This window comes from Centroberyx gerrardi, chromosome 3 (genome assembly GCF_048128805.1).
Source record: "Centroberyx gerrardi isolate f3 chromosome 3, fCenGer3.hap1.cur.20231027, whole genome shotgun sequence".
Lineage (NCBI taxonomy): Eukaryota > Metazoa > Chordata > Actinopteri > Beryciformes > Berycidae > Centroberyx > Centroberyx gerrardi.
In genome coordinates this window covers 5638325-5655907 of record NC_135999.1, presented here as the reverse complement: position 1 = coordinate 5655907, position 17583 = coordinate 5638325, and the positions used below count along the sequence as shown (strand labels likewise).

The 17583-nt window shown below is 46.3% G+C and overlaps 1 protein-coding gene across 1 annotated transcript in view; it reads left to right on the top strand.

The window, feature by feature from the left end:
* LOC139929590 (myosin-10-like) overlaps positions 1–14874 on the top strand; it is a 56678-nt gene extending 41804 nt beyond the window's left edge. Inside the window, exons 21-46 of the mRNA XM_078291247.1 lie at positions 59–180; positions 285–354; positions 718–878; positions 1269–1377; positions 1603–1734; positions 1826–2032; positions 2331–2468; positions 2785–2908; positions 3578–3749; positions 6336–6548; positions 6704–6848; positions 7045–7251; positions 7386–7490; positions 7663–7815; positions 8729–8977; positions 9074–9286; positions 9695–9907; positions 10142–10303; positions 10435–10563; positions 10666–10754; positions 10998–11121; positions 12377–12466; positions 13456–13574; positions 13943–14051; positions 14157–14329; positions 14450–14874. Of these exons, the coding sequence (XP_078147373.1) occupies positions 59–180; positions 285–354; positions 718–878; positions 1269–1377; positions 1603–1734; positions 1826–2032; positions 2331–2468; positions 2785–2908; positions 3578–3749; positions 6336–6548; positions 6704–6848; positions 7045–7251; positions 7386–7490; positions 7663–7815; positions 8729–8977; positions 9074–9286; positions 9695–9907; positions 10142–10303; positions 10435–10563; positions 10666–10754; positions 10998–11121; positions 12377–12466; positions 13456–13574; positions 13943–14051; positions 14157–14329; positions 14450–14600 (3879 nt within the window). The 3' untranslated portion in view covers positions 14601–14874. The remainder of the gene's footprint in view (positions 1–58; positions 181–284; positions 355–717; positions 879–1268; positions 1378–1602; positions 1735–1825; positions 2033–2330; positions 2469–2784; positions 2909–3577; positions 3750–6335; positions 6549–6703; positions 6849–7044; positions 7252–7385; positions 7491–7662; positions 7816–8728; positions 8978–9073; positions 9287–9694; positions 9908–10141; positions 10304–10434; positions 10564–10665; positions 10755–10997; positions 11122–12376; positions 12467–13455; positions 13575–13942; positions 14052–14156; positions 14330–14449) is intronic.
* The last annotated feature ends 2709 nt before the right edge of the window (positions 14875–17583 follow it).

Genomic DNA, 17583 nt, shown 5'->3' with positions numbered 1-17583 from the left:
GATATAGTGGGCAGGTTTGATCATGTAATGGTACTGTGTGTATCTGTCTCCTCCTCAGGCCGGTAAGCTGGAGCCTCATCTGGTTCTGGACCAGCTGAGGTGCAACGGAGTCCTAGAGGGGATCCGCATCTGCAGACAGGGCTTCCCCAACCGCATCATCTTCCAGGAGTTCAGACAGAGGTAACAAACAACCAAGAAGCTTTTTGAGGTTTATAACTCCATTTTACCCACAGAGAAGGCTGCCGCTATTTGGAGTTGACATTCATGTTCTCTGATGTTTACAGATATGAGATCCTGACACCCAACGCCATCCCCAAGGGATTCATGGATGGGAAACAAGCCTGTGAGAGAATGGTAGTGCTTTTTTGCTGTCTTTTACTGTTAAACTTGGCAACAACAGGGTTTATTCAGCTGAACTACAGAATTTGTTGACTTGATCACAGCCAGTTCACTTCAAGTCAGTTCAGATTTTAAAAACAAACAGGACCTCATTTACCAATCATGGCGAGTTTTTTCTTTATTTTTTCTTTCTTAATACGTTGCCTATTGCTAGACTGCCATGCCAGAAGTTTTCCAGCCTTAAAATTGAAGACCCATTTCCTGAATTGATTAAAGCGATATGCGAATTGAACCCAGTCCTGGACCGGACAACAGCTTTTCACTAAGTACATTTGTAGATATGTAAACTCTTAACACCTCTTCTTGTGCCTCTTATAGATCCGAGCTCTGGAGCTGGACCCCAACCTGTTCCGCATCGGCCAGAGTAAGATCTTCTTCAGAACCGGGGTCCTGGCCCACCTGGAGGAGGAGAGAGACCTGAAGATCACTGACATTATCATCTACTTCCAGTCTGTCTGCCGTGGATACTTGGCACGCAAGTGAGTGTCAGCTCTGTTAACACATACACTTTACAGTCTGTTTGTGTAGTCTATCAGCCATACTCTGTACTTTGTAGCCCCTTCCTATCGCATGCTCCACATATTCCATTATAATCAAATGTAATATCCTTTAAGACCTACATATACTATCACTAACACATACATATCCTATCACACTATCAGGATCGCTACCATATTTCACTTTTCTGTAATAAAACATTATGGGTTTCAAATCTCTTCTCTGGAGACCCTTTTTGTTCATTTCAGACAATTTCTCCAGAATCATTTCAAAACACAGCACAACACTGGATCCCCAGGGAGACCTTGAAAAACACTGATATTCCCAGACGCTGATATATTCTTTCTTATGGCTCCATTTTCTCTCCTCAGGGCCTTTGCCAAGAAGCAGCAGCAGTTGAGCGCCCTGAAGGTCCTCCAGAGGAACTGTGCTGCCTACCTGAAGCTGCGACACTGGCAGTGGTGGAGGCTCTTCACCAAGGTGAGAATATTGCCAACTACTTCTTAACTCCTTCTCTTTGGTCCCCTTGATGTAGACTATGGAGTACATGAATTTGATCTGAAAATGAAAAATTGCATGTTCCTGGAAGGACTAATGTAATGTAGAATAATGCACAGCGCATCTCTCCCCCTCTCAAGTTCATTATATCATATATATCTCCTTTTGTTTCACTGGACTCATCAGAGGTTGTTTGTTTTCTCCCAGGTGAAGCCCCTGCTGCAGGTAACCAGGCAAGAGGAGGAGATGCAAGCCAAAGACGAGGAGCTGATCAAGGTGAAGGAGAGACAGCTCAAGGTGGAGAACGAGATGGTGGAGATGGAGAGGAAACACCAACAGGTAAGCATGTCCTCCATCGAGGAGGGAGATTTTTTTGTTGTGTGTGTAAAAAATGTATAGTATAAAATTGATAACTGTTGACTCTCTCCAGCTCCTGGAGGAGAAGAACATCCTAGCAGAGCAGCTCCAGGCGGAGACGGAGCTGTTCGCCGAGGCCGAGGAGATGAGAGCCCGCCTGGCCGCCAAGAAGCAGGAGCTGGAGGAGATCCTCCATGACCTGGAGTCCAGGGTGGAGGAGGAGGAGGAGAGGAACCAGAGCCTGCAGAACGAGAAGAAGAAGATGCAGTCACACATCCAGGTCTATATCTTCACCTAACTAAACCTCTCTCCTGATACATTTGTGTTGAAATGCTGACATTCAGGGGATCATATTTAAACTGGCAGGAGATGATGTGAACTTGGTTTGGTAACGCAAATTTAAAGTGAAAAGGGCATTCTGTTTGGTACTTGGCCTACGGGGACATGATACACTATCAGCACTGTCCTCATCAAAATGCCAGACAAACTGGCACACAAACAAACTTGAACTTGATTTCTGTCAAACTTCAAACTATAGGCTATGGTGCTAAATGTGTGTGTGTGCTACCTTTCCATAGGACCTGGAGGAGCAGCTTGATGAGGAGGAGGCTGCTAGACAGAAGCTGCAGCTGGAGAAAGTGACGGCCGAGGCCAAGATCAAGAAGATGGAGGAGGACATTCTGCTGCTGGAGGACCAAAACTCCAAGTTCCTCAAGGTGAGAGGATTATGGGAAGAAATGATGGGTTCACCAAGAACCAGAAAATGGAACAAGTCAAGGATTATAGGTAGTTCAAACAGTAAGAGCTAGGAACCAGTCCTAGAACTTGAGAGCATAGTGGACAAGGTGTATTTTGTTTCACATTTTGTATCCTCTTGCCATAATCTTACCGACGAGTCACCAGCACACACCTCCCCTCTTCTTTCTATGGTCTCTGAGCGTAGATAGGCGCTCCATAGTGCTCCATAGCCATGCACCTTCTATTTTCAAAGCCTCCAACCTAATCCCCACTTTGACTTTTTTTCCCCAACAGGAGAAGAAGCTGCTAGAGGATAGAATCGGCGAGATGACCTCCCAGCTGACGGAGGAGGAGGAGAAAGCCAAGAACCTGGGCAAGGTCAAGAACAAGCAGGAGATGATGATGGTCGACCTGGAGGGTAAGGGACTCCAGGATCCAGTGCTTTGGTTTTACAGAATTTCACTAGGACAGACACAAAATAGTGTGAAATTGACAGAGGGGCACTGTCAGTTCAGCTGAAAGTACGAAGGGGCCAGGCAACGTTGGGCTATGAACTCATTTTCGTGTTTCTAAAACCATCCAGCCATTGAATGGTGGCACAGAGGCTTTGTTCAAATTGTCTGAGACCCTTAATGAAGCGTCTTCTCAGCAGGTTTAATTTTAGACCATTTGAAAGTAGCCTGAAAGAGAGCACAAAAACACAAAGGTCAAATATAGGGCATCCAGTTTGACTGTTAATTAGCCTTGATAAATTTGATTGGTTGTGTAAATTCAGTGTGTGCAGCTCTGCAACGAGTTGATGCCTCGCAAAGCAACCAATCTGATTACTGCTAGTTGTGTCAGGCTGTTGACAATTAGTTGGTTTGTGGTTTGTCATTTTGTTTCACCTCTCTGTGCCCCATGTGCCACTTTGTGTGACCCTCTGTGCCTTGGCAGGCCACATTCTTTCTCAATTCACTTGTCCCATTTACTTTAGTTTACTTTAGCCAAAAATGTCTTCTTTTTAGTACTTGTTCACCATGTTGACAATTGTTTTTCCCGTGTGTTTTGTTTTTTTACTTACATATGCGGTTGTGCCTTCCTCCAGAGCGTCTGAAGAAGGAGGAGAAGACCCGCCAGGAGCTGGAGAAGGCCAAACGCAAGCTGGACGCAGAGACGACAGACCTGCAGGACCAGATCGCCGAGCTGCAGGCTCAGATAGAGGAGCTGAAGATCCAACTGGCCAAGAAGGAAGAGGAGCTGCAGGCTGCTCTGGCCAGGTCGGTCACACACATAAAAACTAATGGGACATACACAAGTGCCTTTGACATATGCTGCAAGAGATAAAACATTTAAATAACCATCTCAAATCCAAACATGAGTCCTTTAGCAATGGTAGTGTACCGTAATGACAGATGCAGTGGGTATTCTCTCAATGGGCCTCATTCACAAAATGTGCGTATGATCTGATTTCACCTCATTTCATTTCAAATGAAATTAACCAGGGTCTCACGGCTAACTAGTTGAATGGCATTCATCATCAGATACACCTGGGATACGCAAAAATCGGCATGTTTCTTTAGAGCAAAAGTTAAAAAAAAAAAGTTTTATGAATGAGGCCCAATGAGCCTCAATCATATTGGTCTAAACCTTAGCTTTCCAATCTCTGTATATGAAGCAGAGCTAGTTCAGGCAGACAACTCGAGTCTCGCTGCAGACACACACAGTGATACACACACTACTCATACAACTCTTATCAAGAAATTTGATTCATTGAGGTCATGAAGACAACATGGAAATGTCATGGAAAACTAACGTGCATGCATCCTGACTGCACAGATATGACCACGCCCCTTTAAACTCACATGACTACAGTCTAAATTCAGACCAGAAGTGGTATGGTACCTTCCTTTATCCCCTTCACCCTAACATATCATGACCAGAAGTAGTGCTGCAGTGTGGCTCAGTTGGTTAGAGGAGCCTTTAGTATTCAGTGCACAGTTGCACACACACACACACACACACACACACACACATTCTCTCACTAGTACAGCATATCGCATTTCCATGACAACAGCGCACCGTTGTGTACAGCACAGCCAATAGGAAGCCCCGAAATGCACATCACAAAAAAAAAGCAAAACACAAATATACAGTGAGCGAGTCAGCTTTGAACTCCTGGACTAAAAGCAGCAGACATCCTGTCCAGCAGCTGCTCAGTGTTCTTTCATTCATTTGCACTGCTTCACCACACACACATACACACACACACACACACACACAAACACACACTTTTTTCTCTACCTTTCTCTCCTCTCTGTCCCTCTTTATTGTGCTCAGCACTAGCTGCAGTAGTTGCCTGCCTCGGCTGGCAGAGAGCTTTCATCTTGGACCCAGCCGTGTCTGATTTCAGGCAAATTGGCGGTGATTGATGTTCTCAAGGCTGATGTCCGAGGCTTTGCAGTCATTTTTCCATAGGAAGGAATAAGGAGCTGGGCTGCCACGATGAATCGTTTCACAGTCCAGGAGGAGCTGTTAACAAACTGCTTTTTCTTGACACGAATTTGTGGTTTTTGTGTCTTTTGGAATGTGCGGATTAAGAAAAAACATTGACAGTTATGGCTGGAAAAGGCCCGTCTCTTCCCAAAGTGTCAACCCAGCATCCAAGTATTGTCTTATTTTAGCTCCCTCTTAATCCATCCTAATTCAACCCGATTTGCCACACGGCGGAAAAAATTCCCGAGCAACACGTTTGGTGTCATATTTAATTATTTCCCCATTTAGCTGACATAAGACTGCATACGAATGAGGTGCAGCAGCTGTGGAGGTCGTTGCGCTGAAGGTCAGCTCATGATTTTGATGTGGCGGACTCTGCAGCTGCCTCCTGAGACCGGGCAATTGTCCAGACTACGCGGGTCGATGGGAAACGTCCGTCCGACTAATTTCATGCACCGAAATCATCAGTTTAGTCACAGCCCCAGATAATTAAGCTTTCACTACACTCGAGGCACCTCATTTGGAATTCAGTGGCCATTCTGAGGATTATATTACCTTTGTTTGGATAATGGGGTATTTGAGTTTGATATGAGTCATTAGAGCCTATTATCAAGGCCACGACTTTGTTAATATGTTTATCTATTATATAATTGAATCATTATGACATTCAATGTGTTTGATTTCTAAGTAAGTGAGGAATGTTTTATGTTGCTGCCAGCAGGAGTCCTGTCGGGCCTCGCTTCCAGCAACAGCAAATATGCAGTCTCATTATATTGTACTTGTTCTCCTGACTGAGAAAGAGAAATAACACACACTCTGGTGATACACAGCGGTTCACCTCATCATGCACTGAAGCAACGTAGGGTTTACCACACTGCCACCCTGTGTGCACTGTCGGCAGTTCCAACCTAAACATTGTGTATGCAGTCAGTTAGAGTTTATACATTGAATTATATATATAAACTCAAAATGACATCGATGATATGCCTTTCATTTAATCAGTTTGCCATCTTGCTTTGTTATATATAAGCTTTGGACGGACAATAAAAGCCTGTCTGGAATCATTACATCCAGTATATTGACACTGAAGAGGAGTAGTACAGTATGATCTTGTGCTTGAATCAGTTTGAGGATGGAATAGTCTTCACAGAGTCCTATTCTAAAATTCCCTTAACACTATAAAATATTTTGGGGTTATTTAAGAGAAAGGTCTTAGGGAATGAATCTATAGGAATCCTTCCTCCTTCAGATTGGGGGTGGCGTTTTCAATGTGGGCATTGTGAAGCCCTTTGAGACTGCAACAGTGATTAAAGGCCATGGCTTCATTGACTTGAATGCATATATGTGTGTGTGTGTGTGTCCATTACCAGGAGTGACGAGGAGGCGGCCCAGAAGAACAACGCCCTGAAGCAGGTGCGGGAGCTGCAGGCCCAGCTGGCTGAGCTCCAGGAGGACCTGGAGTCGGAGAAGATGTCCCGAAGCAAAGCGGAGAAGCTCAAGAGGGACCTGAGTGAGGAGCTGGAGGCTCTGAAGACGGAGCTGGAGGACACGCTGGACACCACCGCCGCCCAGCAGGAGCTCAGGTGCTGCTTTAATGTCTTTTGTTGACAGGTTGCGATTTTGTCAACAGGTTAATAAAAACACACAGAACCCCTATGTATCGTGTTATGATACTGTTATATCTCGGTAGGCGTCTCCCCTCCTAACCCCCCCACCCCCTTGTGTCTCCCAACTCCAGGACCAAGCGTGAGCAGGAGGTGGCGGAGCTGAAGAAGGCCATAGACGAGGAGACCAAGAACCACGAGGCCCAGATCCAGGACATGAGACAGAGGCACGCCACCGCCCTGGAAGAGCTGTCTGAGCAGCTGGACCAGGCCAAGAGGGTGGGTCAATACATCTGTCATACCTGGTTATCATGCCTGTAAGACTTTAAACCTGTAGGCAGACAACATTATGTAGGTGGCTTCTGTGTGCTCGTAAATATCTTTTAAATTCCCTAAATTAAGTATTAACAACTTTAAAAAAAAAAAAAAAAAAAAAACACCCATGTTTAACACCCAGTTTGTTGTTTCCCTGCAGTTCAAGGCCAACCTGGAGAAGAACAAGCAGAGTCTGGAGAGTGACAACAAGGAGATGGCCTGCGAGGTGAAGGGTCTGCAGCAGGCGAAGACCGAGTCGGAGCACAAGAGGAAGAAACTGGAGTCCCAGCTGCAGGAGTTCATGGCCAGGGCCACCGAGGGAGAGCGGGCCAAGGGAGAGCTGGCCGAGCGCTCACACAAACTCCAGGTACACAGTCTCTCAGCAGTCAAAGCAGACCAGCCCAGTTCTGTTCTGTAAGGGAATTTGCATGGCATGGTTTGGCTTGGCTTGGTTTGGGGTGGTTGGATCATAACTCTATTTGTCTTGCTGTCTCTTGATAGACGGAGCTGGACAATGTGTCTGCCTTGCTGGAGGAGGCGGAGAAGAAGGGCATCAAGCTGGCCAAGGATGCTGGTAGCCTGGAAAGCCAGCTGCAGGACACACAAGTATGATACATGGCATAAACAGCACCCTAGTCTTGACACCATGAAAAAATATGTTTTCTCTTGCTCTCTGATCACAAAACTCCCATTCATTACGATTTAAGATGTTTTGCATACCACGTCTCCCTACCTTTTCTCGTTTTGACCACATTTCCGTTGGTGGCCTTGTGCGCAGGAGTTGCTCACGGAGGAGACGCGTCAGAAGCTGAACCTGAGCAGCCGCATCCGCCAGCTGGAGGAGGAGAAGAACACCTTGCTGGAGCAGCAGGAGGAGGACGAGGAGGCGCGGCGCAACCTGGAGAAGCAGCTGCAGACGCTGCAAGCTCAGGTAAGAGGTGGACAAACACAGGAATTCATACTTAATCACATACATGAATTACGATAAACACGCACTCACAGGTCAGTGGCATATATATGGATACGCAGATGCAGTCATAGTCACACAGACGTACTCTTCAGCGGGTCTGACACACACACACACACATACACGAGACAGGCACACGTTGCACTCACCACTGATGTTTGACTGAGCGCCAAGCGTATGGCCAAGCAGGATTTCCAGCTGTTAACACCTGTCATTAATGTGCATAGCAGCATGCAGATCGCTGTAAAGCAGCAAGGCCTTTCAGTCACTTAAAGACCCCATGAAGCGGAAACCTGAGCTGCGTTCAAGACGTGTGGTTCTGATTAACAAGAAAATATGGACAGGAGTTACACAAGTTGAACAGTGGGACGCGTGTTATTAGCCCAACGGCAGCGACTGATTATAGGGAACTAAAGGAAGTGCTAATCTGTAGCATGCTACATCTAGTGCAGGTTCACATTTACAGGAAGGAAGGACATTTTCATAGGCATCATTTTTATCTCATATGGATTTGTTTCATATCCTGAACTTTGATTGATGACTTATTTCACCTGATAATGAGGATAGCAATAGAAAGGATATTGTGGAATATTGAAACACATCAAATTATGCCAACCTATCTTTCATACCTAACAATGTAGATAATATCTCAATCTTGCTATCACATATCTAAGGTTTTTTTCATCTTTTTATTAAATGAAACTCCACATTTCCCGTTCCTTCCTCTACTCATCTTAATGACTTCTTCTTCTATCTTCCCTCTCTTCCTCTCACTCTAACACTTTATGACCAAGAAGGAGCAGGACGATGGCTTCAAAATGTTGCAAATATATAATTGATACATATTCAATCAATTAACGAATCTCCCTCCCTGTAGCTGTTTGAGACGAAGAAGAAGCTGGACGAGGACGTGGGGACGATGGAGGGCCTGGAGGAGGTGAAGAGAAAACTCCAGAAGGACATGGAGCTGACCAGCCAGCGTCTGGAGGAGAAGGCCATGGCCATGGACAAGATGGAGAAGACCAAGAACCGGCTGCAGCAGGAGCTGGACGACCTCATGGTGGACCTGGATCACCAGAGGCAGATCGTCTCCAACCTGGAGAAGAAGCAGAAGAAGTTTGACCAGGTGCAGTATCCAGTTGATTCGTGTTACTGGATTAAAGAAACCCAGTCCCGCTCTAAGCTGCTTACACACCTCTTACCCTCTCCTTGCCCGCGCTAGATGCTGGCCGAGGAGAAGACCGTCTCGGCCCGCTACGCCGAGGAGCGTGACCGCGCCGAGGCCGAGGCCAGGGAGAAGGAGACCAAGGCTCTGTCTATGGCCCGAGCGCTGGAGGAGGCCCTGGAGGCCAAGGAGGAGCTGGAGAGGTTCAACAAGCAGCTCCGCACCGAGATGGAGGATCTGATGAGCTCCAAGGACGACGTGGGCAAGAATGTGAGCGGCTTTTTGATGTTTTACCCCACACTGCTGATAAATGGTTTGTCCTGACATGATGGAGAAGTGGGTCTCTTTTTACACCTAGCACCTCTTATCAGATTTGTATCTAGATGTGATTTAGTTGGATTGCATTTGCACCTGAAATTAAAATTGGATGATTGTATCTCATCCAAGATGCATTTACGCCTGGATTTGATACATTTTAGCTGTATCAGAATACAGTCTGATGACCAAGGATGGATTTTAACACCAGGTATGAAGGCCGTTGATGCTGAATCGCAAGAGTAATTCCTAAATTCTTTGGGTGTAGTGAATGCAAAGACCTTTATTCTTCACTGAACACAGGCTTTGTCCAACATGTTTTGCTGACATGGTATGGTCTGGACTGGTTTCTCCTGCGTACAGGTCCATGAGCTGGAGAAGTCGAAGCGAACCCTGGAGCAGCAGGTGGAGGAGATGAGAACTCAGCTGGAGGAGCTGGAGGACGAGCTGCAGGCCACGGAGGACGCCAAGCTGCGTCTGGAGGTCAACATGCAGGCCATGAAGGCCCAGTTTGACCGGGACCTGCAGGCCAGAGACGAGCAGGGAGAGGAGAAGAAGAGGGCGCTGGTCAAACAGGTAGGGGGATAATGGAGTATTTGTACCTGAGGTGTACTGTATTTCAAAACCATGGATCTCAATCACCTGTCCAGCTTCTCTACTGCTATGCATGATGTCTTTCATCTGGTTATTGGAAGTCTTGACGGTGGAATACACTATAAACTCACACTTTAATTAAAGATGTACAAGCAACTGCACTTTGATGTTGATGTCGTCCTTCCTGAGCTGATGTGCTGTCGTTTGCTCCACCAGGTGCGAGAGATGGAGGCGGAGCTGGAGGATGAGAGGAAGCAGAGGGCGCTGGCTGTGGCTGCTAAGAAGAAGCTGGAGATGGACCTGAACGAGCTGGAGGGGCAGATCGAAGCAGCCAACAAGGGCCGGGACGAGGCCATCAAACAGCTCAGGAAACTACAGGTGCACGGACACCACACACCTGTTTCCTGCTTAGTAGACAAACCTCATGTAACTGCGATGTGGAGGACATCTAGCCTGTGTAGTATCTTTTTTGATGTCACTTGGTCTAAATGGTGTCTCTGTCCCTGCAGGCCCAGATGAAGGACTATCAGAGGGAGCTGGAGGAGGCCAGGGCCTCCAGGGATGAGATCTTCGCCCAGTCCAAGGAGAACGAGAAGAAACTCAAGGGCCTAGAGGCTGAAATCCTACAGCTTCAGGAGGTACATCTCCTGTTTACTTACTGAAAGTTGCTTTGAACGAGAAGTCAGCAAATTGTCTCATTGACTCATACTGACCAAACAGCGTGTGTTTTGTTTGTTCAGGACCATGCGGCCTCAGAACGGGCCCGTCGACATGCTGAACAGGAGAGGGATGAGCTGGCTGACGAGATCTCCAACAGTGCCTCTGGAAAGTCAGTGGCACCTTGTGTTTTGGGCAACATTAACCGTTATTTTCCTTCATGACTTACCATATTTTGTATGTGTGATCAGGTGGAATATTTGTTCATGTTAATAGTTGACCAGACATGCCCTCTACTGTTTATCTGTTTTCACCATCTCGTGGAGTACACAAGGTTTAAGTTTTAAGGTTCAGTGTAAATCAGTGGATTGGAGTTACTGTAGGATGGGAAGCTTAACAGAAATGTGTGTGTCAGGTCGTCACTGCTGGATGAGAAGAGGAGGCTGGAGGCTCGTATCGCCCAGCTGGAGGAGGAGCTGGAGGAGGAGCAGGGCAACATGGAGCTGCTCAACGACCGCTTCAGAAAGACCACTATGCAGGTACACACACACACACACACACACACACACAAGAAAATAATTAGATGGAATAGATAATAATTACACAGCACTTTTCCACACAGTTACAAAGTGATAGATAAAAGCAGCTAGAATCCACAGCGAAAGCAACCTAAGCAAAAAACGGTAAAATAAACCGGAAAAAGGAGGTCAAAAACAATTAATAAAAGATCATTACGTCTTTTCAAGGATCGCCTCTTATTTTCAATCTAGACTTGGGAACAACTAATGGGGAACTGGAAAGACACACAAGACCACCATGAACACACTATGTACACACACACACACACACACACACACACACACAAAGCATACATAAACACAGTAGAACTGTTAGTCCGAAGCAAAACACCACTGTGCAAGTATGCACACACACATACTCACAGCGCAGTTAATTAGCAAAATACCTCTAGTGGTATGTGCACACATACTGACACAGAAAAGCACACACACAAACACACAGTCACATATATTACAGATGTCATTCACAGGAATGTCTGGCCCCTCCCTGCCTCAAACAACAAATTGAGCACTTGCTATCTGCGCTGTTGATCTAGCCAAATAAGAAATGTGCTTTTGATTTGGACAAAGGATAGTACCTGCACATGAAGAGTGATTTTAACAAACGTCTCCAACTCTGGTACACATACAAAAACAGCAAAGAGCGCCATGAAGGCATAATAACACTGCTCTTATCAAACTGACAGACAGGAAAGTCATGAGTACATTTTACATTTTGGCTGACGCTCTAATCCAGAGCGACTTAAAATGGGTGCAGCAACACAATAAGCTTAAATTCCCAGATCACCAACCTAGCAAGCATCAATAGTAAGGAGTGAACACATCAAAGCTGCAGCCTCCTGATGATGGATGCAACAAACACTCAATGTAAAATGCTTCATGCTTTATATTTGGGCTGGTAAACAAATAGAAAAACTTCAGCTGTTCTTCAGCTGTCAACACAACACAGCACTGCGCTAATTCCAGTGCTATATAAAGAAACTGCACATCATACTGTAGACATTATGCATTATGCATTATGCATATCAACAACAATGTTCCTTCTCTCCTCTCTGCCCCATACCACTTCTTCATCCATCTTTTTCCTTGCTTGTCGTCCCTTTATCCTCTATCCCTCGTAACTCTTCCTTCCCCATCATCTCTCACATCGCCCACCTTTCCTCTCCTATCACTCTACACCATCCTCTTCTTCTCTCTCTCTCTCTCTCTCTCTCAGGTCGACACCCTGAACACCGAGCTGGCCGGGGAGCGCAGTGCCGCCCAGAAGAGTGAGAACGCACGGCAACAGATGGAGCGGCAGAACAAGGTCTTGTATAGTTTGTTAAAGACATTACAGACACAGCGGGTGGACAAAATAACAGAAAGACCTAACAATACATAACTATCGAGGAAGGCGTTTGACTTTTGAAATCACTCTCGATTTTGCCTTGCGTACATATGGCTGCATCATCGTCTTTATGGGAATATGGGAGCATCATGAGGGAACAGTGTTTGCAGCGCAGGGTACAACCGGTCCTGTAAAATGGCCTCATATTCTTTGGCCGTTATACGACCATGCAGAGCAATTATCGGTCCTGATGACTCTCGTGAGATGGCTGCCTACGCCGCTACAGATCCACCACCATGATTCACGATCGGCAACAGACGTTTTAGGCTGAATGTATCGTTTGGGGTCTGGGGTCCAGGTTATGCGTGTTGGCTTTGAGTACAAGTGGTTTCTGAACGGCAGCCCTGCAGTAAATACCAGCTATGTGAAACTCATTAAGTAGTTTTTCTTGAGGCTTTATGAGGAGACGTTCAATTATGTGTTGATTTTTTTTAGGCTGTAGTTTTGTGGTGTTTAGCAGACCACTGATCCTCTTTGCCAATACAGTTTATCCATGTTTGGTCAATTTTGACATGATTTTGGGACCGTTCCACTGATCACATTAAATATTTTTTCAGTTTTTGTGATCAACGCACCTGCAATTCAGGCACCAACTGTTTAGCCTCTTAACTATAAATGTAGGGATTGTCAGATCTCTTTTAGAGCTGATGCGTACTACTAATTGGTTTTCAACTTAATATGACTATGTGGTGTTTCTGTTATTTTGTCCACCTCGTGTGCATACATTAACCAAAATTTCCTCAGCTCAATACACAATACCTGTATTCTTTTTCCTCCTCTCCGGTTTGTTGTTTTCATCTCTTGTATAAGCACCTTGACTTGCAGGGATCATCTGAAATGGACAATATACTTTTTTTGTCCTATTTAATACTCCTAATAATTCTAACAATTATGTGTTATGATTGCAGGAGCTGAAGGCCAAGCTGGGGGAGCTGGAAGGTGCTGTCAAGTCCAAGTTCAAGGCCTCCATCTCCGCCCTGGAGGCAAAGATACTGCAGCTGGAGGAGCAGCTGGAGCAGGAGGCCAAGTAAGTGTCCAAGCTCCCTTCCCAAATCCCTTGTTGTCACTTTATGTGTCACAGCAGCCATTTTATGCCCCTCTTAGTAAATGTTCTGTTTAATTCAGCTGGATGTAAAGGACATAAGTGATGATAAATCATTGTACAAGCATCCTGTTCAAGGTCAAGGGATACAGCACAAACTGAGCTAAAGCTTTCGGTTTCTCACAATGGCAAATGGAGGAATGAGTGAAAGGCTATGGAAAAATCTCTACCAATTTATTACCGTCTGCACCTTTTTAAGTAGAACACATTCAGTGCATAAACTCTCACCTTAAATCAAATCCAGTTGTTGATGAGCTCATCTTCCTGCTTTTTCCTCTCCGTTTAACCTCCAGGGAGAGAGCAGCAGCCAACAAGATCGTCCGCCGTACAGAGAAGAAACTGAAGGAGGTGGTGATGCAGGTGGAGGACGAGCGTCGCCATGCCGACCAGTACAAGGAGCAGGTGAGCGGACTATCGGTCGGGACGGTTAGGAGCACGCCCTTCTGTTTAGACACACCCGCCACTCTCGTTTCCCCCGATTCACTCTGTCATCCCTCCTCCCGTCAGATGGAGAAGGCCAACTCTCGCATGAAGCAGCTGAAGCGTCAGCTGGAGGAGGCGGAGGAGGAGGCCACCAGGGCCAACGCCTCGCGCAGGAAGCTGCAGAGGGAGCTGGACGACGCCACCGAGGCCAGCGAGGGCCTCACCCGGGAGGTCAACTCCCTCAAGAACCGACTCAGGTACGCCGTCTACGAAGCCAACTGGCATTTGCCAAAAAAAAAAGTTTACCCCGCACGTCGTAGCTGCCCCGGTTAGTGCAGTAGAGGTTTAACACGTTCTGTCTGTGTGACCTTGTCCAGGCGCGGGGGTCCCGTCAGCAGCTTCTCCTCCTCCGGCCGCTCGGGCCGCCGCAACCTCAACCTGGACGGCGCCTCCGTGGACCTGTCGGACGACGACGCCGACAGCCGCGCCGGCGACCTCAACGAGACGCAAGCCTCCAACGCGGAGTAACCCGCGGCGAACCCCGCTCCCCCCGCCTCGCTCTGCTCCTCCGCCTCACCGCCATCAACTACCTTACCTTCACCTCACCTCTTCCGTCTACGGCCGGGACCTCGGCTTCTCCGAAGCACCTCGGCACCGAGATCGCCTCCGTTCCGTTTGAAACCACTGGACGCAGAAGACGACCGGAGCGAGGAGGCGTCTTTGGTAAAGCCGGGCCGAGCGAGACTTTCAGCCTCTGCCCTTTCTGTCCCACAGTTCACACTGCAGGGAAAACCACCACCCACCCCCCGAAATACAGTCTCCGCTCCTGGAGACTTACTGGGGCGAACGGACAACTCTGCCTTACTCTGTTCTACTCTTCTCTGGCAAGCTGCTAGTCCTCTGGCCATGTATCTTCTCCTCATCGTCATATTGTAACCTCTCCCCTCCCCTCCTCTCCCAATAGGCTTGGAATTACGTGCTCAGCTTAATGAGAAAGTATGCTTAGGTACAAAGTGCTTTTTATACATATGAAACTGTGCGTGCGTGTGTGTGAGTGTGTAACGCAGGCGGAGGTTGCGAGGTGTGTGTGTGCACAATGAAGTATGTGATGTATGTGAACGCACCCCCAAACCCCCCCCCCCCCCCCCTACTGGAAACGCAGGATTACAAGGAAACATTCACTCTGTTGTCGTTATCGTTGTTCCCGCTCACGAAACCCCAAGTTGTGTAAAAGCCATCGTCACCCCCCTCCCCTCCCTCCCTCCCTCCCTCCCTCCAGCTTTCAACAGGACTGATAGCCAAACAGACACTCGTCCTTTTCAGATGGGGGAAGAAAAAAAAAAAAAACCCCACAACCAACGGACTGCCACACCGGCCGCTTTTGTTGCATGAGTCTCTCTCTTTCCGACGCACAGACTGTTGTTGAGCTTCTGCACTACAACACTACAGGAGCGACTAACACGTCCGGACACGCAACAGGAAAAACAAGAAAATGGACTGGGGGGGGGGGGTAAAAAAAAATGTATTACTGTGAAAAAAAAAAAAAGCTTCTTTTTTCTCTGTTGCTCCATCTCACCTCAACATTTTGGAGGAGAACGGCTAGCTGGGTTAATGTAGGAATCTCATAGGTCGTGAAGTTAACCCCACCCCACCACACCCCGTTTTGTACTTTTGACCATTCGGAACACTATTGGTTTTAATGTGGTCCTGTGATGTGGATCGGCGAGAGGCGTAGGTGGAAAATGCACAGAACTGCACGCGCCCTTTTTAAACTGGAACCCGACAGAACGAGCCCTTGCTTTTTTTTTTAAATGTGACACTTAAATGGTTGCAGCTTAGGTAAAACATGTAGTTCGACTAGATATGGAGGCGGCTTGAAAATACTGGAAAATCGAGTCGCCCTCTCACTACATTTAAACGTGTTTGTGTCATGATTTTGGGAGTCGAACCCCACCGACCCTGTCAAGCACTTAGTATTCCTAGGCGGCCGTCAGAATGCTTTTTTTCCCCTTCCCTTGCATTATTTCCTCATTCCTTGTTAGGATTATTTTTTTTTTTTTGAAAGCGAAGTGAAGGAAAAGCTCTTAGGAGAGATAACTGGAACGCACTGCTCGATACGCTGCAGACAGCCTTGTATCTACCAAGCCACTACAGTTCTGTGTCAATGTGAATACTGTACATGCCAGGTCGCCCATATCCATCTATCAAACTCTTACCTTTTTTTTTATTTTTTGGCTCTTTATTCCGGATCGGAGGATTAAGATGGTTTGTCTATGGAAAACTCGTCGCCACCCTTCCTCCAGTGTTAACACTTAACGGTATGTTTCTTTAAAAGTGCCTTAGACACTAAATAAGAGCATAAGCGGGGATACAAGGATTTCACCTGCGGTAAAATACACACATCTGTCATGTATTACAGATGCGTAAACCCCCCCCTAACAAGACCAAACAGGTAAACAATGAAAAACACTACTTATTACTTTTTTTTTTCCTCCTCTTTTTTTTGTATTTTTGCTGTGCTTCTTCATATCATATCCAGTGCGTACCTCTCCTGGTCATAATAACCTCCTAGCTAGAGTGTTTGGGTCAAAAAAAATCAGTATTATTATTATGATTAACTACATGAGAAGCGGAGTCCTATGCTCTCTGCTCCTGAGCAGCGGCGTTTATCAAAAGTATATTGGCACTAAGATGATTTACCCCATTATTATAGTGCCAACATGCTTCTGGGAAACTGAACCCTGCGTGGGATTTCACTTGGTTGAAAGCTTTAACATCCGTAGTTAACTCATTTGTTTTTTTAATTATCCAACTGGCTGTTGACAACCAGGCATTCAACTGCAAATACTCCCCCACCATATTATTTCTTGTACACCTGTATTTCTAGACGGTGATTTTTTTTTGTTTTTTTTTGTTTTGTTTGTTTGGTTTCTTTTTTTTTTTGTAAAAGGAAAATAAAGCATATTCATTGTAGCCGTGATGCCGTTTTTGTGTGTTTGGGAGGCGGGACTTTACCGGTGCTCAGTGCCATGGATTGGTCCGTTGTAGTTTCTTTGACGTGTCTTGGCAGTGTTTTACAGTGTGAGGGAAGAAAGACGTTAGTGTTAACATGCTTTGGGAAAAACTAGTCTAAAAAGCGCACCATAAAATAAGTAATAACAAGCAGAGTCATACTGAAAACCACCTGTTTTTTTTGTTTAATTTCATAATCGACACACAAAAATAATCTACAAAAGACCGAATTAAGTAACCAGTTACCATGAAATTTCATTTTCACCCCCCACCCCACCCCGCCCCTCCCCTCCCCAAAGAAAGCACAATTTAAGATGTCACCCACTGCTCCAGTCACATGACTTCACAATGACATCCTGACAGACCAGACGTTAACACTCATGGGAGGGGGGTACATTTTGGAGAAATGACAGAATAACCACACACACACACTCGGACACACACACACACACACACAGACCAGCAGCACCCCATCTAAGTTAGCTACAGAACAATCTTT